We start from the raw sequence: 26,385 nt of genomic DNA on the forward strand, positions 1-26,385 counted from the left end.
TATATCTTTGAATATATACCAGTGGGATATATTTTTTTATATTTTTTTAACTTGCTTTATATATTTTCTTTTTTTTCAAGTTGTTCTTTGTTTTGCGATTTTCTTTCGTTTCTGGCTTAAGAGTTAAGACATTTTTTGTTTCTAAAAAGAAAACCTAAATAGTAGATGAAACAACCAGGACTTGCTGACTGGTTTTTCATTGACATTTTCCATTGCTTGTTTTTTTTTTTTTTTTTATAGACTATTTATATTTTTGTTTTATATATAGACAAAAGAAAAAAAAAGGATGTGGATATATATGGATTATATTTATTTATTTTTTTGGTTTTTGATAAAAAGCAAAAGTAAAAATGACTAAACTTAAAATGAGGTTAAGACAGACAGATTGATATAAAGAGTGAGAGAGCGGGAACGAGAGAGAGAGAGAGAGAGACAGAGAGTCTGAACTTTTGTAGGATGATTAGAAATTAATTATGAGATGAGTGAGAAAACTTTTTTTGTTGTTGAGAGTAAAAAAGGAAAAATGAATAATCAATTGTAGAAGAAACGACACATGCCAAAGAAAAACAAAAATACTTTCATAAGCCAAGTCAGAGAGCCGACTTTTGCAATACTCTGTACCAAGATATAACTAGGGAGAACAGGGCTCGGACTAGTTAAGTGATATAAAGGACTACCAGTGAAATGTTTCCTCTTTCAGAGAGCGCCTTCACTGGCCAAATGCAGTCAGATTCAAGTGTTTCTAATGGATTAGATTGCCTTCTATGCTAACTAGGTACAGGGTATTCAAATCAAAAGTAAAACAGACAGAAAGAAAGGAAAACAAAAACCAAATTGGTGACTTTTATTGTGAATTTTTGCTTGATGTTTGTTTATTGTTAGTATAAATGTTAATATTTGTTAAACAGAAACTAAAACATGAACAAAAAATGAAGAAGAGGAAAACCAACCGTACAAAAAAGGACGAAATCAAAATGGAAATGGAAAAAAACCAACTAAATACACATAGACACGTACACATAACACATACAAAGATACATGTAGTAGTAGTAGTATATAGAGAGTTGATTATTTTCATAATATAATTTTTCCTCTTTAAACTTTTCATATGTTGTTTTCTTTTGTTTTTTGTTGTTGTTTTTTGTTTTTCGCCAACTAAAATGTTAAAAGAAAAACAAACCAAACAAAATATATGAACAACAAATGTGAGGAAATCAAATGCGGGAAAAAAATCAACGAAAATTTGTTGAATTATTTGCAATCAATTATTTACATGAATGATTTCTTTTTTCCACTGTATGTGTGTGTGTGTGTGTAGATGTGTGTGTATGAGTTTGTTTTTGGGGCAGGTGATGACTATATCAATTTGAATGGAAATTGTTATCAACTTGACTTGAAAGTGGACGATGGAATAAATATTGAACTTAGATTGAACCCAAAAAACAAAAAAAAAAAACCAACAAGGGGAAATGAGGAGAAATCAGTTCGGTTCGTTCTTTGTGTTTGTGTGTGTGTGTGTTTGAGGATGTGAATGTTTGTGTGAGAAAGTTTTCTGGAGCTTGGATGATGCTTGATTGAATAGAATGTTCTATTTAAAAACTTGATGCACGAAATAAAAACTAAAAATAATAAAAAAAAAAAAAAAAAAAAAACATCTAAACGCCTGTTTTTCCTTTTTGTTTTTTGTATTTTTTTGTTTGTAGTTGTTTCCACTTACCAAGGTGTGAACGAGCTCCAGAAGAGACTAAAGTTCACAAGTTGAAACGTAGGATTTTCATTGTTTTTTTTTATTTTTAAGTTATTTTTTTGGATTTTTTTGGTTTTGGTTTTTTTTTTTTTTTTTTTTTTTGAGTTTTAGCACACAACATGAAGGTATCGAGCCACAGCAACAGAGTAGGACAGTACACAATTAATTTGACAGGACAATAAAAAAGAAAATTAAAAAAGACAAAAATGCTTTTCGTTAACGAATTAATCAAACTTTTTTTTTTTTTTTTTAAAAATTTTTTGTTTGTTCAAGTTCTTCTCATTATCATTTTTCATCATATTCTTTGCATTTGCATTCTTACTTTGCATACCTAAGACTTTTTTTTTATGTTTTGCATTAGTTTATTGAAAATACATTTCAAAATTTTGAACTGAAGCGAAAAATGAAACTAAAAAACACATTTGACAAACACACTTTTTGAATTCATTTCTGTTTTTTTTTGGTTGTTTTGCTTTTGGAAAACATCCTGACGAGTGATTGATAAGGGGGGTAATAAGGTGGGCGGGTTCGTAGACGGGTTACAATTTATAATACAACTCTTTCTTTCTTATTCATTTTTAGTATTTGTTAGTTTTTGTTAAAAAAAAAACAATACAATTTCGACACACACATTAAATGAAAAATCTAATAAAAAAAAAGAGAAACAAAGAGAGAAATATATATATTTATAAATAGAGAGAGATAGAGAGAGAGAGAGAGAGAAGAGCAAGAGATAGAACCGAAACAAAAAACGAATCATTAAGTTGTTTTCTTCTTTAGCTTAGCCTTACTAAAAGAACACAACAACAACAAAAAAGTTGACTATCCTTATATCTGGCATTATTTCATTATAATAGATAGATAATTAATTAACCAAACAACAAAAGCAAATAAAGGATAAAATTTACTCACATTGCACAAGAATTTGGCACTAGTCAACCAACAAAAGACATAAAACAGACAAAAAGGAAAACAAAAACCGTCGAAAATAATGAAACATACACTTACACTAGGCAACAAAATCTTGACAAATTGTTGTAAAGAGATGTCTGTGGACACTTTTATTAAGTCAATTTTCAACGGAATTAGAAATCAAGAAGATTAAACCCAAGAAGAAACCAAAAGAATTCGAAATCGTTTAACTGAGTTTCGCTTTTGTTTTGTTGCCCAGTGAAATAAATAATAATCAAAATAAGTTTTTGTTTTGTTTCTGATAACTTAAACTTAAATATTCTTATACAAGAGATTGGGGACGACGAAGGCGGAGGACCTGGTACCTGGTTTGTATCATCAGCTCTTGGCCATTGATACTCGTTGATTTTAATATTTGATAGTTGATATATGTTTTTTTTTTTTGTTTATTTATTATTTTTATAGTTTTTTTTTGTAGGGTAAGACAAACACAAGGAGGTTTAACACTAGACAACACACATACTCAATGAAGTGCTATCATTATTTTCGCTTTGGATTTCATTTAATTTTTTTTTTTTCTTCTTTTTTTGGATTAGAGAATGAATTTGAGAAATAAAAGGGGAAGAAATCATATGATTAAGAACCGAAAAAGACATACTTAGAGAGAGAGAGAGAGAGAGAGAGATAGAGAGAGGGAGGGTGGAGAGAAATTGAGAGAGAGAGAGATAGAGGAACAATACAATAAAAACAAGAAAACGAAAAAATTTTGAAAAACATTTTTTTTTTTAAAGAATTTTCTTTTGGCACTTGTTTGTGGTCTTTTTTTTTTTGTAGCTTAAAGTTAACCCTCTCAAGGCAAGAAAAGAAAAAGCTCAAACTAAGAACGTTTTGCAGATTGTTATTCTTACATGGTTGAATTTTTTTTTTTTTTTTGAAACTTAAAGGAAAGAAAGAACGAAGTAAAGAAGTAATGGAAACAACAACAGATAAGAAGAAAGAAAGAAACTGAGGTATATATATATAGAGTTTTTTTTCTCTTGTTTTTTTTGCTTTTTCTTGTTTTTTTTTTTTTTTTTTTTTTTGGTCCAACGCATAAATGATAGACTCATTGAGGGGAGAGAGGCGTAAGGGATTGTGGGAAATGTGATTTGGGTAAAGCTTTGATTTATTTTTTTTTTTTTTTTTTTGAGACTTTTTTTCTTATGGTTTTTTAATTTTTTTTTTTTTTTTTTTTGGATTGTGTTTCAAGTTGAAATTCGAAAAATTATACGTTTATATATATATAGAAACAATTCACAAATATATAAATATATAGAGATGAAATCATACGAAAAATGAAAATGAATTACTTTGCTTTTTTTTGGTTTTCTATTAATGTATGTATATGGCAAGCATATATATATATATACATAGAGTAATATATATATACATATATATATATATGCGCATATAGACATATAATCTTGTATTCTATGGCATACATATAGAAAATGTTGAGCTTTTTCTCTTCATTATTGTTATTATTGCACCCACAGAGAGCAAATCAAAAGCAATCAAAAAATTGACGGAAATTCAACATTTCTCATGTTGTTTTTGTTTTGTTTTGTTTTTTTTTTCGGTTTGTTATTGTTATTGTTGGTGCATACATAATGTACAAATAGGTTATATATAATATGATGTATATATATATAAAGTTGAAATAGTATATTATATACGCTATAACACCGTTTCATTTGTTTTTATATATATATTTTGTTTTCGTTTTCTTTTTTTTTTCCTTTTTTTTCCAATATCTCCAACTCAAATGAAATGAAAACTGATGAGAAGGTACAACAATAGATGGAAATCAAAACTCGAAATAACCAAACAAAGTATCGAAAATGAAAAGTTACGTATTTATATATAGAATATATATGAGTTTTGCTTTTTTTTTTTTTTTTTTTTAGATATATGTATCATTGCTCAAATGTAAAGCCTTTTCCATAAGTTTTATGCTTGATATTTTCACTTGTCGACCTAAACTGCGCACTAAAATTAGGTATTATCTATATGGTGGTATGTGGGTATACACACTATATATGCATGTATATAGTTTTAGTATATATTTATAGAGGTGTGTATGTATACATATATATATATATATATGGAATAGGAAGCATTATAGGTATTAGGAAGGATGCACTTACTTCTCACTGTACTCATCCATGTGAGCGTACGATTGCACGGAGTTCTCCTCGATAAGGAATTTGACACGCTGATAGAAGGAAGCGGTCACCGACGGCGGCTGTTTTCTTAGCAAAACCTCAACAGGATCATTGGATGATAGGCACATAATGTGCTCAGAGCAGGCTGGATGGGAGCAGCACTCACTGTCCGAGCAATCGGTCATTCCATCTAAACAAACCAAACGAGAGATGAGTGAGTGCATTCTTCAAGATTGATAAAGGGCCCAGTGGAGCGAGCAGTAGTTAATGGGATTTAAAGGAAAACATTTCAGTTGGGACTTACCGCCATCATTGTCAATGTTATCCTTGCAATTCAATTCCAAGGCTATGGAACAATCGCTGCCAGCCCAACCTTCAATGCAATCGCAACGATATTCGCCGTTCTCCAAGGTGCACTGGCCATGGCGTGAGCAGCCATTCTCGCAGCCAGCTATAGCGAAACACAAAGAGAATATACAAAGAGAGAGAGAGTGAATGAGAAACAGAGCGTGAGAGAGAGTGGGGAAATGCTTGAGATGATGTGATGGGTAAATACTAAAATATGTAAATTTGTATGTAATTAAAAGTAAACTTCTTGGATTATTCAGTTGATGACACTTTAGATATAAACTGAGAAATAGCTACAAACTCTGAGAGAGTGAACGAGAGAGTCGGAGGAAGGGGGAGAAAGTACCTTCGTGCCCTATATAAAAATAATGTTGATGTTTACGTTTATGTTTCGCATCTCTTTCCCCTACCCACTTATTCTATCTCTGCAAAACAGTAAAAGCTCAACGAAACGTAACTTTATTTGTTTGTCCCCACACACACACACACACACTCAGCGAGGCCAAGTTAATGCCACTTGACATGTGTCATTTGCAAAAATGGGGTAACCTCGAGATGTTGCCTGCTGCCGCTGCCGCTGCCGCTGCCGCTGCTAACTCAACTTCCGGTATGTTTTGAAAAGTTTGCGGCGCATAAAATGACTTCCTTGCTTGTTACGGCCTTCCTGTTTACGACGACGACGACGAAGACGACGTCACAAGAAGCTAAAAAGGGGCGAGAGTCACGAAGAAGAAGAAGATGTGGAAAGTGCCAACTGCGTGAGTGTGCCAAGGTATATGCAGCTGTGTGCGTGTGCGTGTGTGGGTGTGGGTGTATATTGGCAATAACATCAAGTGTTGTTGCAAATATTGAACGACAAACAACTCCGATCAGATGACAACCTTCCACTTACAATCCAGCAGCCACCCACCCCATCACAAACTTATAAGAATGACAACCAGGCCATGCTCCAAGTTCTGTGCATAATGGAGCCCCAATAAGTAGGCAATACATTTTTTCCCTTCAAACACATTTACTTTAGCCATTGAAAAAGAATCCCAACCAAAGAGTGTTTGAAAAAGAATCAATTTACGAAAATAGTTTAGTTTCCTTTATATATATAATGTCCTTTTAATCAGTTCGACTTGAATCAACGAGAACTTCGATCGTGAAATTGTCATAATAGAACTCTTGATAAAGTGTTGCAAATCATTTTCCATGATGAATATGAAATAAAAATTAGTTTTCCCATACTTTGTTTTCTAGTCACGAATCGCCATAGCTACATACATACATCAAGGATAAAATTTAACAAGCAATTATTTTGGCTTTCTCATTTTTTGGTGACATGTTTCTTGAATAACTAATAGTTTAGTTGGGGACAAAAAAAACTACATTGTAATCTACAGCACAATATTTTACTATCTCTGGCATATAATAAAAATCAAACTTGGTTGCCTCCCCCCCTTCTGGACGACCATCATCATCATCATCTGCCTAACGACCTAAGCCAAAAAACACTGTAAATATTTGAAAACGACGCTGGCGCGAGATTTCAATAGAGAGGACGAAAAAAAAGAAAAAGAATGGAGAATGGTGAAAAAATAGAACAAACTAAACGTAACTATGGCATAAAATATGTATAAGTCTAGTGTCAATGGCTGCGCTTTGCTCCTAGTGCTAGACTTAACATTAGACGGCACCTCCTGGTCCTCCTCTTTGTGTCAGGGCCATAAAAAAAAGGAAAATAAAGAAAGAAAGAGAGAGAGAGAGAGAGAGCGAGAGAGCGAGAGGGTGTGAGGAAAAGTTATCTATAGCCCGGCCAAAGCGCGTAATTTGTTACAAATCTCTGTTCGAATTCAATAAACTTTACCGCATTGTATGCGTCGCATATGTCAATATGGCAGCAAATATAAAAAAGCAAGCAGAAAACTAAGCAGAACGACTTGTCGATACTCTTAGCCCCATAGCATTTAGGTTTTACGATGAAATTTTACGATTTTAAGGCAAATAACTTTTGCGTACTCTCTTGTTTTATCTTGATGACAATAACTTCTGTTTATTAAAATCACTCTCTAACTAGTTAAGGTTGGCAAACGCTTTGCATTACTGAATCCTTATTATTAGTATGTAGGGTAATCTCAAATGAATTGCTCAACGGAATATCAAAGGAGATATACAATTGATATGGCTAACTATCTCTTTAACTAATATGCCCTTAGATTACCTAACCAACAGTTAGTCAGTCAGTCAGCTAGTCAGTCCCTCAATAGAGGCACAACACAAAGTCGTTAAGTACTTTCTAAAAATACATTCAAATACAGACACCAAAAGCGAATTGGGGGGCGCTCTAGGTGCCATTCGGTTGGGCGGGTGTGTATGTGGGGGGAACCTTTATGCATGTATTAGTCCCGCTTCCTGCCACGAGTCCTGTGTATAACAGAGACTGACTGAGAGGGGGTTGAGGTGCGGTGTATATATATTGGGTGGCACTTTCGGTCTGTGCAAGCGTGACTGGCACGTCGAAAAACACCCGAAGAGCTGCTGCTGCTGCTGCAACACTTGAATCGATTCAGAACGGTTCGGTGTGTGTGTGTGTGTTTTTTTTCAGGGAGGGAGTTGGGGAGTTTCTGAATTGACGTCGGAAGTTTTATTGGTTTTGCACACGTCAACGAAATGTAATACACACACACACACACACACACATGGTAAGAGAAACAAACAAACGATGTAGTAGATGTTGGCAGAGTGAAACGTGGAACGTGCGACGGTAGACAGAGACAGTTGGAAGTTTTTAGCTATATGTAATATCATTACAGGAATACTCACACACCCAGCTGTTGTCGTCGTCGTCGTCGTCGTCATCATCATGGTTCCTTTTTGTCGTAGTTGTTCTTGTTGTTGTTGAATGTTTTTGTAACTTGACTGTTTGCTTTTAAAGTTTTAATCACTGTCAATCGATAGCTACTTATCATGCTGCACTGCCATTGCCACTAGCCCCCTTAACACTCCGCCCCACTCCCTTCCTGGCCCTGTCGCTTCTTTTAGCAAATCCCAAATTCCCGGCCTGCAACTTCTCAATTGACAGTTGGAAAAACCTTCAACAATGTGCAGGGAACAAGAGTGAAAAGAAAGAAGGATAAACCGCAGCAAACAACATGGTTAAGTCATGGCGGCAAAACTGTCAAACGCAGTGCTACTTTCCTACAAAACTCTCCTCCCCCTGGAATGGTCTGAGAAGAGGAGAGAGCAGGCGGGCAGGCAGGCGCAGTGGGCGGTGTAACGTTTGCAAGTTTGGCATAAACATGTACAAAATACTTTTTTCCCGGTTTTTTGGTGCAATGGCAAAAATATTGATAAAAATCACGACAGCTACAGCCAATGACTTTTGCTCCTTTGCGAAATAAACCCACCGGATGGACGAAAAGTAGAGAGGGGCCGCCAAATGGCGGCAAAGAGAGCTTGCAATGTTGCGACATCGCTGCGGTTGTGTGGTGCATAAAACGAAACTGTGACTGCTAATCGATTGTGGTCAGTAACAACAACAATTACATAAAATAAAACATTAAATCTGCTTACGGTGACCGAAATCGAACGGAAAGGAAAGACATCCCGCTAACGGCGACCATCATGAGGTCAGGTCAAGGCAATGACATTGAATGAATGATGAGCAAATCGTAACCAAACGAAACGAAACGAATCGAATCGGATAGCAAATGCAAAAAGTTTACCAATTCCATTTGGCAGAACACAAAACAGATCTAAGAACGCAACACAAAACTATTTAGATTTAAGGTTTTAAATAACTTTAGTTACTTTCCTTTTCACACTCTACTAGTCTGTTATAGTTTGTCTGTTATCTAAAACAACTGATTGCCTCCTATTGAGTTACTTTCAGTTTTTGTTGCCTACTTTTATGGGTTAAGACTGGGATATGCGAGAGAATTACTTACGCAGTGTACAATGTCGTCCATTCCAGCCTTGAGAGCAAACACATGTGCCATTCTTGCATTGCCCGTGCTCCGAACAGCGGACATCGCAGGGCAACTGATCGCATAGATTGCCTGTCCATCCAGTATTGCAACGGCACTTGCCCGACTCGCAGACGCCATTGCGGCCGCAATCCAAACTGCAAACAGCTGTGAAGCAAGAAACAAAAGAAAAGAAGAACAAGTTTAGGATTATTATTATTATTATTAAGAGTAGTAGTTGTAGTTGTTATTATTATTATAATGTTTGCTATATATGTATGTATTCCGCTCCATATGCGATGGCAAGTTTAAATTCATTAAAGCAATGCCAAACGAACCGAAGCACAAGAAGAGCAAAGTAAGAAAGAGAGAGAGAGAGAGAGAGAGAGAAAGCGAATGCCAATGCGAATGGGGAATGGGCATGGGAATGGGAATGGAAAGTGGAAATGAGAACTGAGAGCTGCTGCTTGCTGAGTGCCAGTAACTGTAGCTGAAGCTGTAAAATGGCTGGTGGCAATGGCAACCATAAAAACAACATTATAAATGTTACATTTACGTGGCGCAGAGGCCGCGAATTGTATGTCTAAATGTGTGTATGGGTGTGTGTGTACCCTCCACATTGGGGGCCATTTGCCATGACTTTTGTTCTCTTAAATTTATTTTATTTGCTTTGCCAGGCTCCAGACTCTAGCTGGTTTCGGTTCCAGCTCCAGCGCCAGCAAGCAGCTCGCAGCATCAGCTCCTGCGTATTAAATAAATAATGAATTTTTATGAAGCTCTGCTTCATTACATCCCGCCACTCCCATTCGCGTCTCTCTACACCTCATCCTGTATGTGGGCCCCCCCACTTTTGTTCTTCCGCCCATTCCTCTCTCTGCTGGTGTTGGTGGTGCTAAAAAGTTAAGCAAATTAGGCGTGCGTGCCAGCAAACGTGTCCCGTGTCCTGTGTCCCGTGTCCTTTGGCCTCCTTCAATCGTAAGCTGCATGTTTTATTGGCTCCTCTTATTCCCCCTACACCCTATCTCTGCTTTACCCTTCCCCCCTGCCCACTGTCATGACCATCAGCCACAAAATGATTATGGACCACACAGTTTTTGATGTTCAACGTGTTCCCGTTGTTGTCGTTGTTGTTGCATGTAGTTCGGGGTAATCGGGCAAACATTTTTTTCCGCTGGTTTTGTTTGTGTGCGTGCGCTTGTGTTTTTTGGCTTAATTGGGATTTCTCGCTTGGCTTTATGCCCCCAAAGTTACCTCCCCCTCCATACCAGCAGCCTGGTTATGGCCATCTAATTTCGCAGCTTGGCCATAAAACATCATTATATAGCCAAGAAAATAAGGTAAAATCTAACTGCATTTAGCTGGCACAGAGTCATAAAGCTCTTCTGCACACACAAACATACACAAAAACCAAACAAATTGAGATCACAAATTGAGATTGACACGGCCAGCAGGAGCACGGCAGAAGAACGCCGAAGGGGGTTAAGGAATTATGTTATATTATATTATGGCGACACAACAAATTTTTCAAGTCAATATCATTTAATGTTTGCCTTCTGAAAGAGCTTCACTGAGAATGTAGTTAAAATTTCTCAATGTAAGTCTGGTTTTTGGACTCAAGTAATGCACTTCCTCCATCCTCCTTGCAAGAATAATTCTTTAAAAGATCAGATGATCCTAGATTTAGTTTGGAAGTTGCTTTTGCCACTATGAAATAGATAACTTTAGTAGTAGTCTGCTAGACTTTGATTAAAGCTTACAAAGTTTGACTAAGATTTTGTTTATGGCCAAGTAACTAAAAGGTGGCAAATAGATAAAGAGATGGATAGATGGATGAATGGATCTCTTATTTTTGCTGTTGTGGGCTATTTTAACAAAGGGAAACAAAAAATGCTTGTCCAATTTATCATTTCTTGAACAGATTTGTTTGTCATAACCCCCACACACAAACACACATACACACACACACACAACATATGCAATCTGTGCTCTATGCACTCACGGCCACACAGAGTGAGACAGCAAATATATTGCATGTGATGGAAACAGAGAGTGTGTGAGAGAGAGAGAGAGAGAGAGAGCGTGGTGTGTGCAACATTTATTGCATGAACAAAAGGTAACACACAAACAAATAGCATGAAACAAGGAGTAAGAAGAAGAAGAAGCTACACAACTGAATGGCACTTACCTTGTGAACAATCTGGTCCAGTCCAATGACGCTCGCATACACATTGTCCCGTTTCCAAGTCATAGGTGCCATGCTCCGAACAACCGGGCAGACATTGATACACCTGCTGATCAATTGTGCCGCAATCCTCGCCCTGCCAACCGGCTTTGCAATAACATTGTCCAGCCACACAGGTGCCATGGCCCGAGCATAATGGATCAAGGCAATCGTCTGCATCCGTCCGCCAAGAGTGTGAGAGCATTAGCGACGGTAAGGGGCAAGGGGGTATCCACAATGAATGGTTGATGGTTTTGGTAGGGGTTTCGGGTTGTTGTTGTTGGTGTTGGTGTTGGGGTAGATAGAAAGCATACAAAACGTTGTTAGTTGTCAGGGTAAAACATAGAGAGAAGAACGGAAAAAAAAACTCAACTCAACACAACACAATACATACAACTTACAACTTACACGCTGCGCCCAGTTAGAGAGACCGGCGGTTGGGGGGTGGGGCCAAGTGTGGAAGATGTAAGAGGAGTTGGTTGCAGGTCGAGGTGGAGTAGGTGGAGCAAAACAAAAGCCCGACACGAAACCAACTCCTGCCAACACACACACACACACACACACACACACACACACTGACACATGACATGATTAGTATGTTAGACACGTACAAAAGTGGTCATTAAAATGAAATTCCAGTTTAGTTCAAGTTGGTAATTTTGCGCAGTTGTTGCAATTTTTTTTTTTTTCTTCGTTTTTTTCGTCTTTTTCTTCCTTTCGTTCTTCCTTGTTTCTGTTGTGTTGTTGTTTCGTTTGCTCATCGTGCTAGCTTTTCGTTTCGTTTCGTGCTTTCTTTTTCATTGTTTGTTTCACTTTTTTGCTCTCTTAGGGCAGCATGAGAAATATGCTCTCAACATATAAATTCGATTTCTGTTTGTTTGCCCTGTTTGTTGGCCGCTTTATTTTGTATGCCAAGGGTTCGGGATCCTTCTGTCGCCTCCTTTGCCCCTACCCCTGCCTGGAGACGGGTCGGGGCTATGGTTCAGGCGGCATAAAGCAACATTAAGCATAAAAATTCTTACACAGAAAGAGAGCAAGAAGGGCGTGAGGCCATGTGTGTTGCATATTTTACACACACACACACACACTTCGACACACATTTGCTTCTCTCCTACTTTATTTTGTTGGCTACAAAATTATTAAACGACTTTACCTCAACAAAAAAGGAAATAAACTGTGTAAAATTTGTTTCAGAACTTTCAATTCTTTAAACTGAGAAGATGGCTAACAAAAACATTGCCTACTTTTTGGGGCCTCCTCATAAATTTCATATATATTTCTGTAATTAATAATGTACATCTTAATACAATTGCTTTCAACTTTTGAACTATTTCTCAAAAATATTTAATTTTTATTTGAAAATATTGTCTCTAGTTGAAGATAGAAGTCTCAACTAGGAATACCAAATATATTTGGCACATTTTAAGTTTCGGCCATGTAGAAATAGTTTGGCCAAGTAAGAAAACTAAACGACAAAGAGGCACAAATACATACATGAACATTTGTATGTATTTGTGTGTGTATAATAACTAAAATATTTTGGCATTCATTTTTATATTTTTTTCTGAAATTCTTTTCCTTTTGCGGCCTTATCGGCCAGTGTCAACAGAGAGCTGCTGCCTGAGCCAAAAAGCCATAGCCAAAGAGCCCAAGCCCAAGCCCAAGTCTGAACTAGACTAAACTCCAAATTGCAAACAAGGCAAATAAATAATTTTAGCATTTTTATGCCAAGTCAGCATACTTCACACACACACACACACATCCGTTCAGTTTTTCTTTTTTTTTTTTTTTTTGTGTTGGTTGGTCTTGTTTTTCTTCTATCTTCTTTTTTTTCTCTTTTTTTTCTGGGGGGGGAAGGGAGATTCTTCTGTTTGACACTTACGCTGGTCGCAATAAGGTCCCTTCCAGCCTCGTTCACAGCGGCATTCACCCTCAATGCAACGACCATGGCTAGAGCAATTCGGCACCTCGCACTCGCCCACAGGAATGTCGCATTCGGCTCCCTTCCAGCCATCCTCACAATGACAAACGCCGCCGCCATAGTGTCCATGCGCCGAGCACAAGACCGGACAAACGCCTGTTGGAGACAGAGAAACGGAGCGAAAGAGAAGGGAAAATAACAAAAAAGTAGGAGAGAAAATGAGAACCGAAAAATGGTATTTGGTATTGAAAAGTGTCAGAGCAAATGTAAAGTGAAGGAGAAGAAAAAAACGAGCAACGTACGAAAAGGGCGAGGGCATAAATAAAAATGCCCTCCATAAGCACAGTGGCACAAAGTCAAATGGAAAATGATTCAAAATCGTTTATCGGTTACATTGAGTTGTACTTTTTCGTGCTGTGCCACTGTGCACTGTACTCTAATCGCAGGAGTTGTGAGTTTTTCTAGGTATCTGAAGAAAGGTGGAGCGAGAGATTTGAGTTTCCTTCAAGTGGTAAAAGTTGGGAAAAACAAACAAAAATAAAGGCGGCCAGGTGATGTTGACAGCTCAACTTTTTTCTTTTTTGTTATTTTGGGCTCAGTTTTGCTCGTTTCTCTTTCGTTTTTTCCTTCTCTTTTCTTTGCTCTGACATTTGTTCTACATACATACACATATAGATATGAAACTACTTACTCTTAGAACAGTCGACACCCTGATAGCCATCAATGCAATCGCATTTACCCAGATAGCAGCTTCCACGGCCAGAGCAATCATTGGGACAAGTTGTGCTGACCCCTTCGGCCTCCTCGGCTAGTAGCGAAACCGAATGGGCGACCAGTTCATCATTGTAGACAGAGATGAACCACAGGCCAGTGTCCAGATATTGCAAGAGCGAAACATTCACGGTCATGGCATCCATATCGAGGGCTGGCAATCCATTATCCACAGCAGAGCGCTTGGTCAATCGATGCAATGGCCGATGATGACGGCCACTGTGGTGGAGCGAAGCCGTCAATGTGGCACCCGGCGAGTTGCCCATGCGTTGGACATGCTGTTTGGCCGTATCCAGAGGCGTCTCCACATCGAAATATTCCACAGAGCCAGCAGCTGGAGCTGCCATGCCAGAATCCTCATCTGAGTTATCCTCAAGAATATCCTCATCCTCAATGTCGTCAGCATCGTGGTCGTGGTGCTGAAATAGTTGCTGTTGATCCTCAATCTCTGCCGACAGCTGACGCCCATGGACCACCTGCTGGACTCCAATCAAATTGCTTGCCAACGATGAGGACGATGTGGATGTAGAAGATGTCGATGAGGTGGAGGCATTGGCCATGCTACGACGATGCCGCAAATGGCTATCCAATCGTCCGCCCTTGATAAACTCAACGAAATCATGCTGAGTAACCGATGGAGCAACATTGCGACGCGAATAGACTGCGAAATGAGCGCCCCAGGGCAGGGTGAAATTGAAACGGATAAATGCCGGATGCTTATTACGGAATTCCAGTGTCCAGAACTGATAGGCCGGTATATTGGCATGGTACATTTCATTGAATTCCTTGAGTTCGACTACCTGTGGCCATTGGCCCAGTCCCATGGAGCCCTGTTGGGGCAGCAGAGCCTGTTGTCCCTGTAGCAGCAGATTGTTATGATGATGCTGTTGCTGTCCATTGGCCATGCCACCGACACCACCCATGCCGCCGCCTCCCAGTCCACCGTAGGTCAATTGATCCTGCAATTGGGTATTTGTGGCGTCCAACGGGGTAAGCGGTTGATTGATGCTATGCGGTTGTTGTTGCTGCAGCAGCAATTGCTGTTGTATCCCAGTGGCACCACCAGCAGCACCACCGCCAACACCACCACCTCCAGATGACATACCGCCGTTTCCCCCGCCGCCACCATGGTCCGATGTACTCGTCTGTATCGATTCCTCGGTGGGGTAGGCTGTGTGTGTGGATCCGCCACCGGCCGAACCACCGATCAGTTGCTTGTCATTGGCCTTGCCGGCGATGCCGCCGCGTATATCGTGTGGTTGCGACTTGACATCTTGGACTAGGATGCAGTTGGTGCTGTCCAGATTCGGTTTCATTGAACTGACTGCTGCAAAGGACAATGGGAAAGACAAAAAGAAAGGTTAATTTCATCGAAATTAAGATAGAAATCGACGATAGCTAAACGGAATAAATGAAATACCTAATTTTTATATTATACATACATATACATTTTGTGTAGTCGAGAATTTCTTTGAATAGATTTTTATGGATATTCTTTTCTGGTTGGCTTTTTGCGTCGAAATGTGTGCGGCTTGGCCATAAATTGCAATCGTTGCTAGCTGCGAAATTTCACGCCATAAATCTGGCCTGCTTGCTGGCCAATATATAGGGTCGAGCGTGGCCAAGCCAGCTGCTGCTTCTGTTGCAGCCTAGGTCAACCTTTTTCACACATAAATTTCGGTATCATATTTTAACGCCATATTAATATGCATACACACACACACACAGACAGAGAGCCACACCATAAGAGAGAGAAAGAGTGAGAGAGAGAGAGAGAGAGAGAGGCAAGGAGAGTGCGAAAGCATAAATCAAAAATCTGAAGTCTGGGCACAGAAACAGTAAAGCGAAAACCACATGAGGCACTCACATCGACACGACGAACACAAAGTGCTCGTTGTTAACACGTTTGCATTTTGCATGGGGCTATCGTTTATCGATAACTTGCCAAATGCCACAGCATGGCACAAGAGTTAGAGAGATATAGAGGCAAGCAAAAGTGAGATTGGGTTGGGTTGGGTTGGCAGAGCGAGGGAACATGTTAAATTTATGCGACGCCAGCTGCCAAAGACATTTGTGGCCATGTTGCAAAGCAGTCCAAAAAATGGCCGATAACGATTATCATGATTATGTTGCTGATGATGATGATGATGATGATCGATAAGTTTTTCTTAAAGCCATTTTGGAAAATTGAATGCAATTAACCAAAACTTATTGAAATTATGTTAATGACCAGACTAAAAATGTGTATATAGGGCAAGTTTGTCCCTTCACATGACATGTTAACTTAATGATAACTGCTGCCGCAACAAAGAAGAAGGAGAAGAACTAAACTAAGGGGCACGAGGCAAGGTGGACAAAGAGTGAGTAAGTAAGCGGGTGAGTGGAAAATCGGAAAAAGAAGAAATTAACGTCAACAGACGTGCTCCAATTTGTTGTTGGGTTATAGTCCGTTTCAAGAATGAAAATATACGACAAAGTAAGTATCATTAATAAATTAAGAACCTTCTCTTACACCCTCTCTGTCTCTCCTCCTCCATTTTATTACTATTAACTTAACAAGCTTTTGCCGTAAATGATAAACAAACACACACACACACACAAAAGGGGGAGAAGTGGAGTAAGGGGCAAACTACTTCTACCACTTCAAAACATTCTTTAGGGTTGGGCTTAGTTCTCTCCAATTAAATTTGATTACAATTGGTTGGGAGCCAACCCTATCACCCAAAATGTCCTGCCCTACCCTGCTCTGCTAATGGTTATTTAGTTAGTACAACAACCGAAAGGAAAAAAAAAAGGAAGAAAAAAGAAAGAGAGAGCAAGGAAAAAAGGTCGATACATTTCCATGACATTGACAACAACTCAATTTGCTGCAGGTAAACTAACCCATCCCCATCCCCATCCCCTCTTCCAACTAGATACTTTCTTAGCGAGAGAGAAAGGGGAGATTGATTAAAGGCAAACACTTAATCGAAACGAAAGTGTTTCCTATTTTATGCTTTTGCCTCCAAGACCCTGTAAGTTTGACTGTATTCAAATTTAGATTTTAAATTCCTTTTTGACTTGTCTTTTACTTAGGTTTCAACATTTCATTCCCATCATTTTTTGCAGTTGTAACTTTTTGTTTTTAAATAAGTTTATTGCAAGTGAAAAACGAAATATTCATTTCTAATTGGTCGCTTCTCTTTTTCTGTCTTCTTATTCTTTCATAAACACGTTCTTTCGGCTGGGTGCCCTGACTTTTTGTCCTTCCCATGTCTTGCTAAATTGTGTCCTTCGTTTAGTTTTGCGTACGAGCAACAAAACACAAAAAAAAAAACTTGGCAGGGTCAAAAGTTATAAAAGTTATGCAAGAAAAAATTTATGAAGCATTTTGCTTAATTGCACTTCCTTGAGGAAAAATCATTTATTTAAACGACAAGGCACACACACTCATAGGAGTGCTAGATGAGGGGAGGAGGAGGAGGAGAAGGAGAAGGCTGAAGAGGCTCTACCTTTTAGCTTCTATGTAAATTTAAATTGAAATGTCTTTCAATATTTTGTTGTGTAAAGTTTTCATTTCGTGCAAAGTTTTTGCCTTGTAAAATTTTAAATGCCTTCTTCGACTGATGTTGAGTTAAATTATATTTTGCTGTAAATTGCTCAAGTAATTGAGCATTTCTAGTTGAATGGGCTCATCCCCATCCCTCTTTCTATCTGCCACTCCTTTATCTCTTATGTATATGTTTTCCAAAATGTGTTCATATGCTCGTCATCTTTTCTATTTAAATTTCATTGTCGTTCTTTTTGTTTTGTTTCATGTTGTTTCTAGTTCTTCATCTTCCTCTCCCTCTTTCTATCTCTTGCTATTCTGTGCATGATATCTCTGTTCTCTTTACTTTTTGCTAATTGACTTTCTTTGTTGCGGTTGTGCGTGACATTTGTATTTCCGGTTGATTGCATCCAGAGAGCTTCAATTCGCACTTCCCATTACAAATTTGCACATTTCCCCATAACGATTTCCATTTCCGAAAGCCTTGCTTAATATGAAACAACAATAAAAACCGCAGAGGGAAAATGTTGAACCAATGAAACGGATTGAACAGCAAATGGAAATGGAAACAAAACAGTTACTAAAGTTTCTGGAATAGAAGATCATTATAACAGTTTTTCGATATTAGCTTGATCTCATTTAAATTTGATAAATTTGTAAAACTTGTACTGTGAAATGCAAAGTTTTCGATCGACAATTACATTTTCCTGCAACCAACTAACCAAGTTGCCACTCAAACTCCAAAATAGAACATTGATTTAGAGGTAATCCCATATGCTGGAGAATGAAAGGGCAGTGACATAGCCAAGTGAAGGTTGCTGTGGAAACCAACACGGGGGGTGAGAGTGAGGGTGAGGCTTTCTAATGATAGGGTCTGGGTTCAGTTATCCAGCTGTGGATCGATTGACATGCCATTGCCCCATTGCACGTTGCACATTGCACATTTCACATTGCATTGCAATGTGCGTATCTAATTTCAGTTTCAGTTTCAGGAAGGACGACAGATGGCCGGCAGGAGAAGAAGGTGAGCGGCAGAAGAAGCAGCAGGATAACCGCAGGACACTGAGAGCCCCAAAGTCGCCTCGAAGTATGCAGCAACAAATTAAATTTCCAGGCAACCGCAAAGTAAAGTGAAATGAAAATAAAATCGCATAAAGTACGAGTGGGCCAGATGCAGCTGCTGCTGTAAATGACAACGCCGATAAGATGGAGCAGAAGAAGAACGAGGAGATTTGCAGAAAAGAGGAGCAGAAGAGAAGCAAAGGAGACAGGAAAGATAGCCAGAGAGACGGAGCCCCATGGGGTCACTGCAGGCAGTAGAGCAGGCAACCACACACTCACACAGCTGGACCAGAAAATTTCTCCTTTAAGCGAACGAACGAACGAACGCACTTGGCCTCTCTCGTCCACACATAATGCGAAAGGAGATAGACCAGATAGTCAGATAGCCAGACAGCCCGACATACAGACAGACAGACAGACAGATAGACGGACGGACTGACAGATGGAGGGTATAAAAAGGGTGTGTGCATGCCGAGAGGAAATGTGAAACAGTGCATATCGAATGAGTTTCCGATAGTTATCCGCTTAAAAATCGATTAACCTATTTCCGATAACTACCGCAATGCGCAGATTCTGAAAACCAAGGCCCATGACCAGCTGCCAGTCAAGCATGTTAACTGTCCCGTTACGTTTCTGCTTTTGTTCTGCATGTCAAGCCATTGTTGTTGTTGTTGTTGTTGTTGTTGTGGCTGTTGCTGCTGCTGCTGCTGCAGTTGTTGTGATAGAAAGTGGCACATTGGTAAATCGCTGGGCAAACATTTGTCCAACTTAACTCGGTCTCGACCCTCACAGGACATCAACACTGTGTGACATCATTGTGGTCGATTATCAGTATCATTTATGAGAAATTTCATATTCATACATACACACACACACAGACAAATATGTATGTATATACGGATATTGTTTGTTGTCTTGGTGGATTGACAAATGTTTTGCAAGTTCATAGTGAATGAATGGTTGAAAACTTCCGAAATGTTTATACAAAAATTACTTATTTAAAAAACAATTGCCCCCAGTGATATGCAAGGGTTTTTAAATTGTAGCTCGAAACTTTTCTCAATAGACTATTGTGCGAACATTGTTTAATTAAAGTGAATGTATCTATTGAACATTTTTATATTGATTTCAGGTGATTGTTGTAATTTTAATCAAAATGTTACAGAAGCCTACTTTGTTCTATCTTACTCTTTCTCTCTCTCTCTCTCTTTCTGTCCACCTCGCTGTCTCTTTTATGGCTTTCAATATGCCATTGAGCTTGCTAAATGTATTGAACAATGCAAAACAATGAAATTTCATTTAAATTCAATTTCAAATTTTGATGATCTCTGATTGTATAGGAAAATCGGTTGATAAATTTTGCCAGCATAAAAGTTAGCTGGGTATTATGTGTGTGTGTGTGTGTGTGGGGAAAGGTGGGGGGGTGGCTTTCCACTTGAAAGGCTTCAATTATGTTGAAGCGCACATAAGTAGGCAATACTTTTTGTTCGTACAACTAGGTAGAGCAAGGACAACAAACGGCAATTTGAATCGGTTATCGGACAGGGGGAAAAGGTGGAGCTACCTGACATCTGCTGCTTAAAAATGCCATCAGATACAGGACACACACACACAGACAGACACAAACATACACAGATACACACAAAAAGAGGAGAAAATGCAAATCAAATTAAAGCGTCTGACGAGGCAAACACAGACATAGAGCGTTTGTGTGAGTGTGTGTGTTTGTACTACTCGCTCGTTTGTTAATTAACTGACAATGGCTCATTGTGTGGTGGTGTGTGTTTGTATGTAGGGAAAAGTGTGTGAGTATTTTTTAATGTCTGCCACATGGCCCGCCCGCAAGTGTTTGCTAATTTTATTAAACCCTCTTGCGCTTAATTAATAGAAAATTATTGTGCAAACAGGCGAAAGTGAAATGAGAAAGTGAACGACAGACAAACAGACTCACACAAACACACAGACGAAGTGGAAGAGAGAGAGAGAGGGACTAGGGAGAGAAGATAGTTGGCGAGGGGATAAAAGGTTGCCTGGTAGCTTGAAAAATATTAGCCACTATTAAAAGCTTATATTTCTGGTTCACCTGCTACTGCTGCTGCTGCTTACTCCCCGCAGTTTTCAAACTATTCAACCATAAAACGACCCACTCACACACACACACACACACACACACATATACAAATACAAAACGAGCAAGGCAGAGACGAAGCGTAAATTCATTTACCGCAATGAAAAACACACACAGATAGAGAACGAGACACACACACACACACACACACACACACACAGATACAGACGAAAAGCTTTTTACATAAATGAGTTTATGGGACGATGGGGAGAATGATAGAGGAGGCGCTGCTGGGCGAGGAGATGCTTGACGGGGGGCTACGTTGGTTGGCCACAAAAATTAATACATTATTTTTAAAAGATAAATTTCAAGCATGTGCTGCTGCTGCTGCTCCTTCAGATCCTGGTTGCTTCTTCTACTGCTGCTGCTGCTGCTGCTGCTGGTGCCTGGCAAACAATTAAATCAGTGAAATCCACACGCAGCTTTTGCCACACCCCAAACCCCACCAACCACCACCCATCCCACAATCACTCACACCTCCATCCATCTTCCTACCATTGCCCACCAAAAATTGTTCACAACTTTTCAACTTAAATTCATTTTAGTCTAAAGGGAGGTGTGAGTGAAACACAGAGGTAGATGGCTGGGGGAGTAGGTGGGGTGGGTGGGTTTTGTAACAGGGTTGCCACATTTTTCTCGTGGTTTGTTGTAAATTTGTTTTCGTTCACTTGCAATGGCTGTGACACCGCAACAGCCACCGTCAACATCAGCAGCGTGTAACCTCACCCACCCCAACTCCCCTCCCCTGTGTGTGTGTGTGTGTGTGTAAATCAGTGCCTCCGACTTGACTCGACTCGACTCCATTCTCAAGCAGCTGCTGCTCTTGCTTCTGTTACTGTGCTTAAAAGCGTAGATAATAAATTAAACGCAGCACATTTTTACACACCAAGGGAAAGGAGAAGAGTGGCGAAAAAGAGAGTGAATGTGAATGTGTGTGTGTTTGTGTTGGTAGGGGAAGAAATTGTGAAAATATTTTGGCAAGAAGAATGAATAGCAGAAAGTTAAGCAAACTAATATGACTCTCTAAAGAGAAACATGAAAAGCGTTCGCCATAAATCAATTACAAACAAATCAACAGAAATTGAGCCATCCAATGTCAACTCTTATATAGACCATCAGAGGGGAGAACGGGAGCAATCACTAATTGATATCCAACAGATTGGCTTTATAATGAATCGGCCAACCAACCGATTCGCCTCTCTCCTCTTTTTTCTATACTCATTAGCTGGCAATCAGGAGAAAATTAACAGAAATTTGCAAATTTCCATATTGGGCGCAACACCTGGACAAATGTCCTGGAGACAAAAAAGAAAGCCCAAAAGCAACAGAGCAAAACAAACACACATACAGAGTCAGAGAGAGAGGGAGAGATAGAGAAAAGGGATACTTTAAAATTTAATGGCAAACTTTTTTTGGACAAAACGCAAATTTTGTCCTGGCATCATCTACATACATTTCCTTCCCTTCCCTGCCCTGTCTCTTTAGCTAGCTATATCTCTGCTACTTATTTCATTTTGTTGCTCTGGTGTTTTTGTTTACAACTTGATAATTAAACACGTTTTCGTTTTGCTACAGAGTTTGCCTGTTGGTGGTGCTGGTGATGGCGAGGGCGAGGGCGCGGGCGGGATGGGGAGTGGAGCTTGTGTTTTTACAGGTCAATTTAATTTTTTCTCTTTGGCTCGGAAACCTTTTTACAACAACAACAACATTTTCGTTCGTCCAGTCGTTTGCCGCGTCTCTTCTGTCTGCCACTCCCCTCACTCTGTGTCGTTGTGAATAAATGGAATAAGTTACCCTGGTCGTGGACCTTGGTTCTCGTTCTCGTTGTGGTCCTCGTCGTCCTGTTGGCTTCCGTGCGAGAATTGTTCGGCAAAAACTTTGCACATTAAAATATGTAAATTTTAATTTGAAACAAAAGGGTTGATGTGGGGCCACTACACAACACGTTGACGGCAAATGGCAGCGATGGCGACGTAGCTGGCACCTCTTCTTACTCGCCTTCGGAACCATCTTTTCATCCTTTATCTCCCTCTCTCTCTCTCTTTTCACCTTTACACCACCGCTCCATGCGGTTGTTTATCTAACGAAACATTGGCTACTTTTGGAAGGCTGGCGCCAAGTTGTTTGCTATCTTTCCCCCCCTTGATGAGTTGTCTATTTAAAGATATTGAAAATGTAAAGTCCTTTTTCATTTTGGAAAACCTATCCATTGTTTCCTTCATAAAGTTCAGATTATATGATCTTTCGATATTGAGTGACTTCGAGTGAGTGGCAATTGATTAGATTATATAATTTTTGGCAGAAGAAGCTTTTGTTTGATATTTAATTGATGGCACGGACTAGGTGAAAGGGGTCGAACAATTGAAATTTGAAGTTGATGTTGCGGCTTCTAATTGCTTGTCAATTGTGCACATGGCCCATCCTTGCTCGCCCTGTCGCCCTCTTATGTCCCAAACATCGGGTAAACTTATCTATTAAACATTTTCAGAGAATGCTGTGATGTGTATGGGATGTTGGGGGGAAGGGGGTTTATCTAATGTTTGTCATGGGCAAAGTTTCTTTGCCCGAGAGTGTGTGTGTGTGTGCGTAGGTGTGCATGTGTATGTAAGTTAACACCATTTAACGCTAATGTAAAGCAAACACTTTGATGTATTTGCCTTGTTATTGCATAAAGTAGTAGATATATATATATATATATACTTATATATAGGATGTATATAGGGCGGGCATATTTGCTTATGTATGTGTATTTTTCATTAACTATGTTGGCATTATGAGACAACACAGGATGGAGGACAGTATGCTTACCTGCAAAGTATGCCAGCATGGCGGTTAGGACGACGGATACAAATATTAAGGCGATGCTCAAGCATTTCCAGGAACATCGGTGCTGGCAGCGTTTATCTATGTGAAACCTGTGGACGAGCAGAAAAAAAAGAAGAAGCAACAACAAAGAATGAAAAGAGAGTGAAAAAGAGAATGGAAAAGCGACAACGAACGTCGGCAGCGCTCTTAAAACAAACTGAGCAATGCATTTGTAATTAACAAACTGGCAAACAAGGCGACCACAAGGCGAGGATAAAGCTTTACTATGCTACGCTTCGGTACTCTATGGCTCTACGGCACTGCGGCACGTAGTGTTACGGTTTGTTCTCGTTGTCGTCATCGTCATCCTGTGGCTTCAGCTGCTTGACATATCACAAGGACCACAGAAACCAAAGCAACACACACACAGATACACCAAGAGCAAGCGAGATGTAGGCGGGGACTCACAAACATGTGAGTGCGTGTGTGTGTGTGTGTACGCCAATAAGTTTGTCAACTGCTGGCAACAGCTGGCAACTTTTTTAATAAAGACCCAAAACGCATGCAAAATGATGCACAAGCTCGGGACCAGAACAAAGACTTCTTCCATAGCCCCTCTCTCGCTCGCCACTCCCTCTCTTCCTGACTTAGTTGCACTGGTCTCCCTTTTATGGTAGCGGGTGTTAATCACACACACACATAGAGATACCACTACTCAGAGTCAGTCTTGGCTTAAACCCACAAAAACCTCGAAAACCTAAAAGCTACTCCAGGCCAAAAGCTCGCGCATCCTGTCAAGTGATTCGCTATGGTCCATTCCCCAACATAACCCATCTAGCGTCCATTCGCCCACACACATTCACGCGGATTGCTGTCTCTAATTGCCTTAAACTTTACCCATGATGCGCGCGTTGGCTAAAGTTTTTAGAGTTAAATTGAAGTCAACCATAAATTCATATATAATTTGTGTAGAAGGAGTCACCTTTTCCTAGACTAACTACAAGATGGGTCAGAGGGAACTTCGGATCAAATGGGACTCGATTAATCGCCAAAAGTTATCGATCGACCCCATATGATCGCCTTTACTTTCGCTCAGTTTGCTCATCAAAGTGAAAAACTTCTTACCTGGATGGTGAATATGGCGAATAGTGTGGTGCATGAGCCGAATGGGAATTTCTCAATGGGAAGCCAGGCATAACCAAGGGCTGGGAGCCACCATTGCCGCCTCCGCCGCCGCCGCCACTGCCAGGCGGACCGACGGCCACTTGAGGGCCACCCGAGCCACTTGGATGGCCAACGCCGCCCGGCATGGGCATGGTACCAGCACCGCCCATTGGCATGCCCACATTGCGATCAACAATGCCGCCATGGCCAATTGTATTGCTGCCAGTTGACATACTTTGTGGCATCTGTTGTGGGTGGCCGGCCAGTCTGTAAAAGCAAAAAGAACAAAATGACAGAGAATGAGTTTGAGTTTTTACTCAATTGTAATGCGGAAATTAAAACATTGTATATACATATGAATATATGCAAACGTGTATATGTATATATTAAATAGATGTATGTATAAAGTTATTGTTGTTGTTGTTCGTCCTACATTGCATCAGAATACAACAATTTTTACAATATTTAAATCTCATCCTGCTGCAGTAGATCCTTCTGATGTTGCTGCTTTTGTTGTTTCATGTTATTGTTATTATTATTTTTAACGGTTAAGTGATGCGGAAATTTTAAATTAAAAAACATAAATCAATGCCTACACACACACACACATAGAGAGAGAGAGAGAGAGAAAGAGAGAAAGAGAAGAGTGTACATACTATATGTTCATTGTACAAAAGTTTCATTATCGTTGCCCAGCAGCAACAGCAGTCGAAGCAATTGTTGTTGCTGTTCTTTTTGTTGCTGCTGTTGTTGTTGTTTTTGTTTTATTATCGCTCAACATTAAGCGGAAATGCAGCTGCTGCAGGCAGCGATGCTCGATAACTGCCTCTGTCTCTGCCACAATTTGCGCCTGATGCTTCTGCTACTGTTGCTGTTGCTGCTGCTGCTGCTCCAGTTGCAGTTGCTGGCCTTTTTATAGGCGCCACCCGCAAGTATGCAACACATTTTATACTCCCTTTTTGCAAGACAAAAGCGAGGAATGTGAAAACGAATTTCCGAATATATTTGAGCGAAGCAATTTTATCAGACAAAGTACATATATGCACATATAAACCATCTCCTTTTTGTTTCTGTATCATGCCAGCAAACAGAAGAGAAATGTTCATTTAAATTTTCTTTTTCCATCACTTTAACCAAAATAGATTTTTAATTTTTCACCAGAACAATTTATTAAAAATTTAAATAGATAAAAGTTGAGTTAATTTCGGATCTTTTAAGAGCCAACACAAAGGACATATTCAGGCTGTACTTTATAAATACATTTGAATATTTTCTGGAAATAATCTTTAGCAAATGCTTCTTTTCCCTTTTAGGTCTTATTCATTCGCTTGTTCTCTGTTTTTTTTTTTCAATTGGTTGACCAAATGATATGAAATTTTTTGTAATCATTTTTGTTTTGTTGGGAGACAAGGTTAGGTTATGGTGGGCGTTAAATTTTCCACTTGATTTGGAAGCTATTCCTGGTCAACGCGACCAACAGCAGGCATCATCATTGTCAAGTGCCATCGTCAGTTTTTAGCGCTGTCCGAAATGCATTTGACATATCAACACACACACACACACACATACAGACACACATATGTACATATATATGAAATCGTTTCCTTTCTATTTTTTGCCAGA

General features: G+C 39.4%; 1 protein-coding gene and 1 long non-coding RNA gene across 8 annotated transcripts in view; one reads left to right on the plus strand and one right to left on the minus strand.

Moving 5' to 3' along the window:
- The window catches only part of LOC137581815 (uncharacterized), a 176,959-nt gene that overhangs the window by 133,016 nt on the left and 17,558 nt on the right, over nucleotides 1-26,385 (plus strand). The window lies entirely within an intron of this gene.
- Ten-a (tenascin accessory) overlaps nucleotides 1-26,385 on the minus strand; it is a 250,355-nt gene that overhangs the window by 34,906 nt on the left and 189,064 nt on the right. For 4 of the 7 annotated variants that reach the window (XM_068295997.1, XM_068296005.1, XM_068295989.1 and 1 more), the window contains 9 exons: nucleotides 24,724-25,029; nucleotides 23,602-23,708; nucleotides 13,995-15,401; nucleotides 13,265-13,459; nucleotides 11,347-11,556; nucleotides 9,144-9,329; nucleotides 5,168-5,314; nucleotides 4,846-5,053; nucleotides 1,718-1,744 (listed from right to left, as the gene is read on the minus strand). In XM_068295997.1, the coding sequence (XP_068152098.1) occupies nucleotides 1,718-1,744; nucleotides 4,846-5,053; nucleotides 5,168-5,314; nucleotides 9,144-9,329; nucleotides 11,347-11,556; nucleotides 13,265-13,459; nucleotides 13,995-15,401; nucleotides 23,602-23,708; nucleotides 24,724-25,029 (2,793 nt within the window). The remainder of the gene's footprint in view (nucleotides 1-1,717; nucleotides 1,745-4,845; nucleotides 5,054-5,167; nucleotides 5,315-9,143; nucleotides 9,330-11,346; nucleotides 11,557-13,264; nucleotides 13,460-13,994; nucleotides 15,402-23,601; nucleotides 23,709-24,723; nucleotides 25,030-26,385) is intronic. The other 3 variants (XM_068296023.1, XM_068296041.1, XM_068296015.1) reach the window with 2 other exon arrangements.

Source organism: Drosophila tropicalis, unplaced genomic scaffold, assembly GCF_018151085.1.
Source record: "Drosophila tropicalis isolate 14030-0801.00 unplaced genomic scaffold, ASM1815108v1 contig_158, whole genome shotgun sequence".
NCBI lineage: Eukaryota > Metazoa > Arthropoda > Insecta > Diptera > Drosophilidae > Drosophila > Drosophila tropicalis.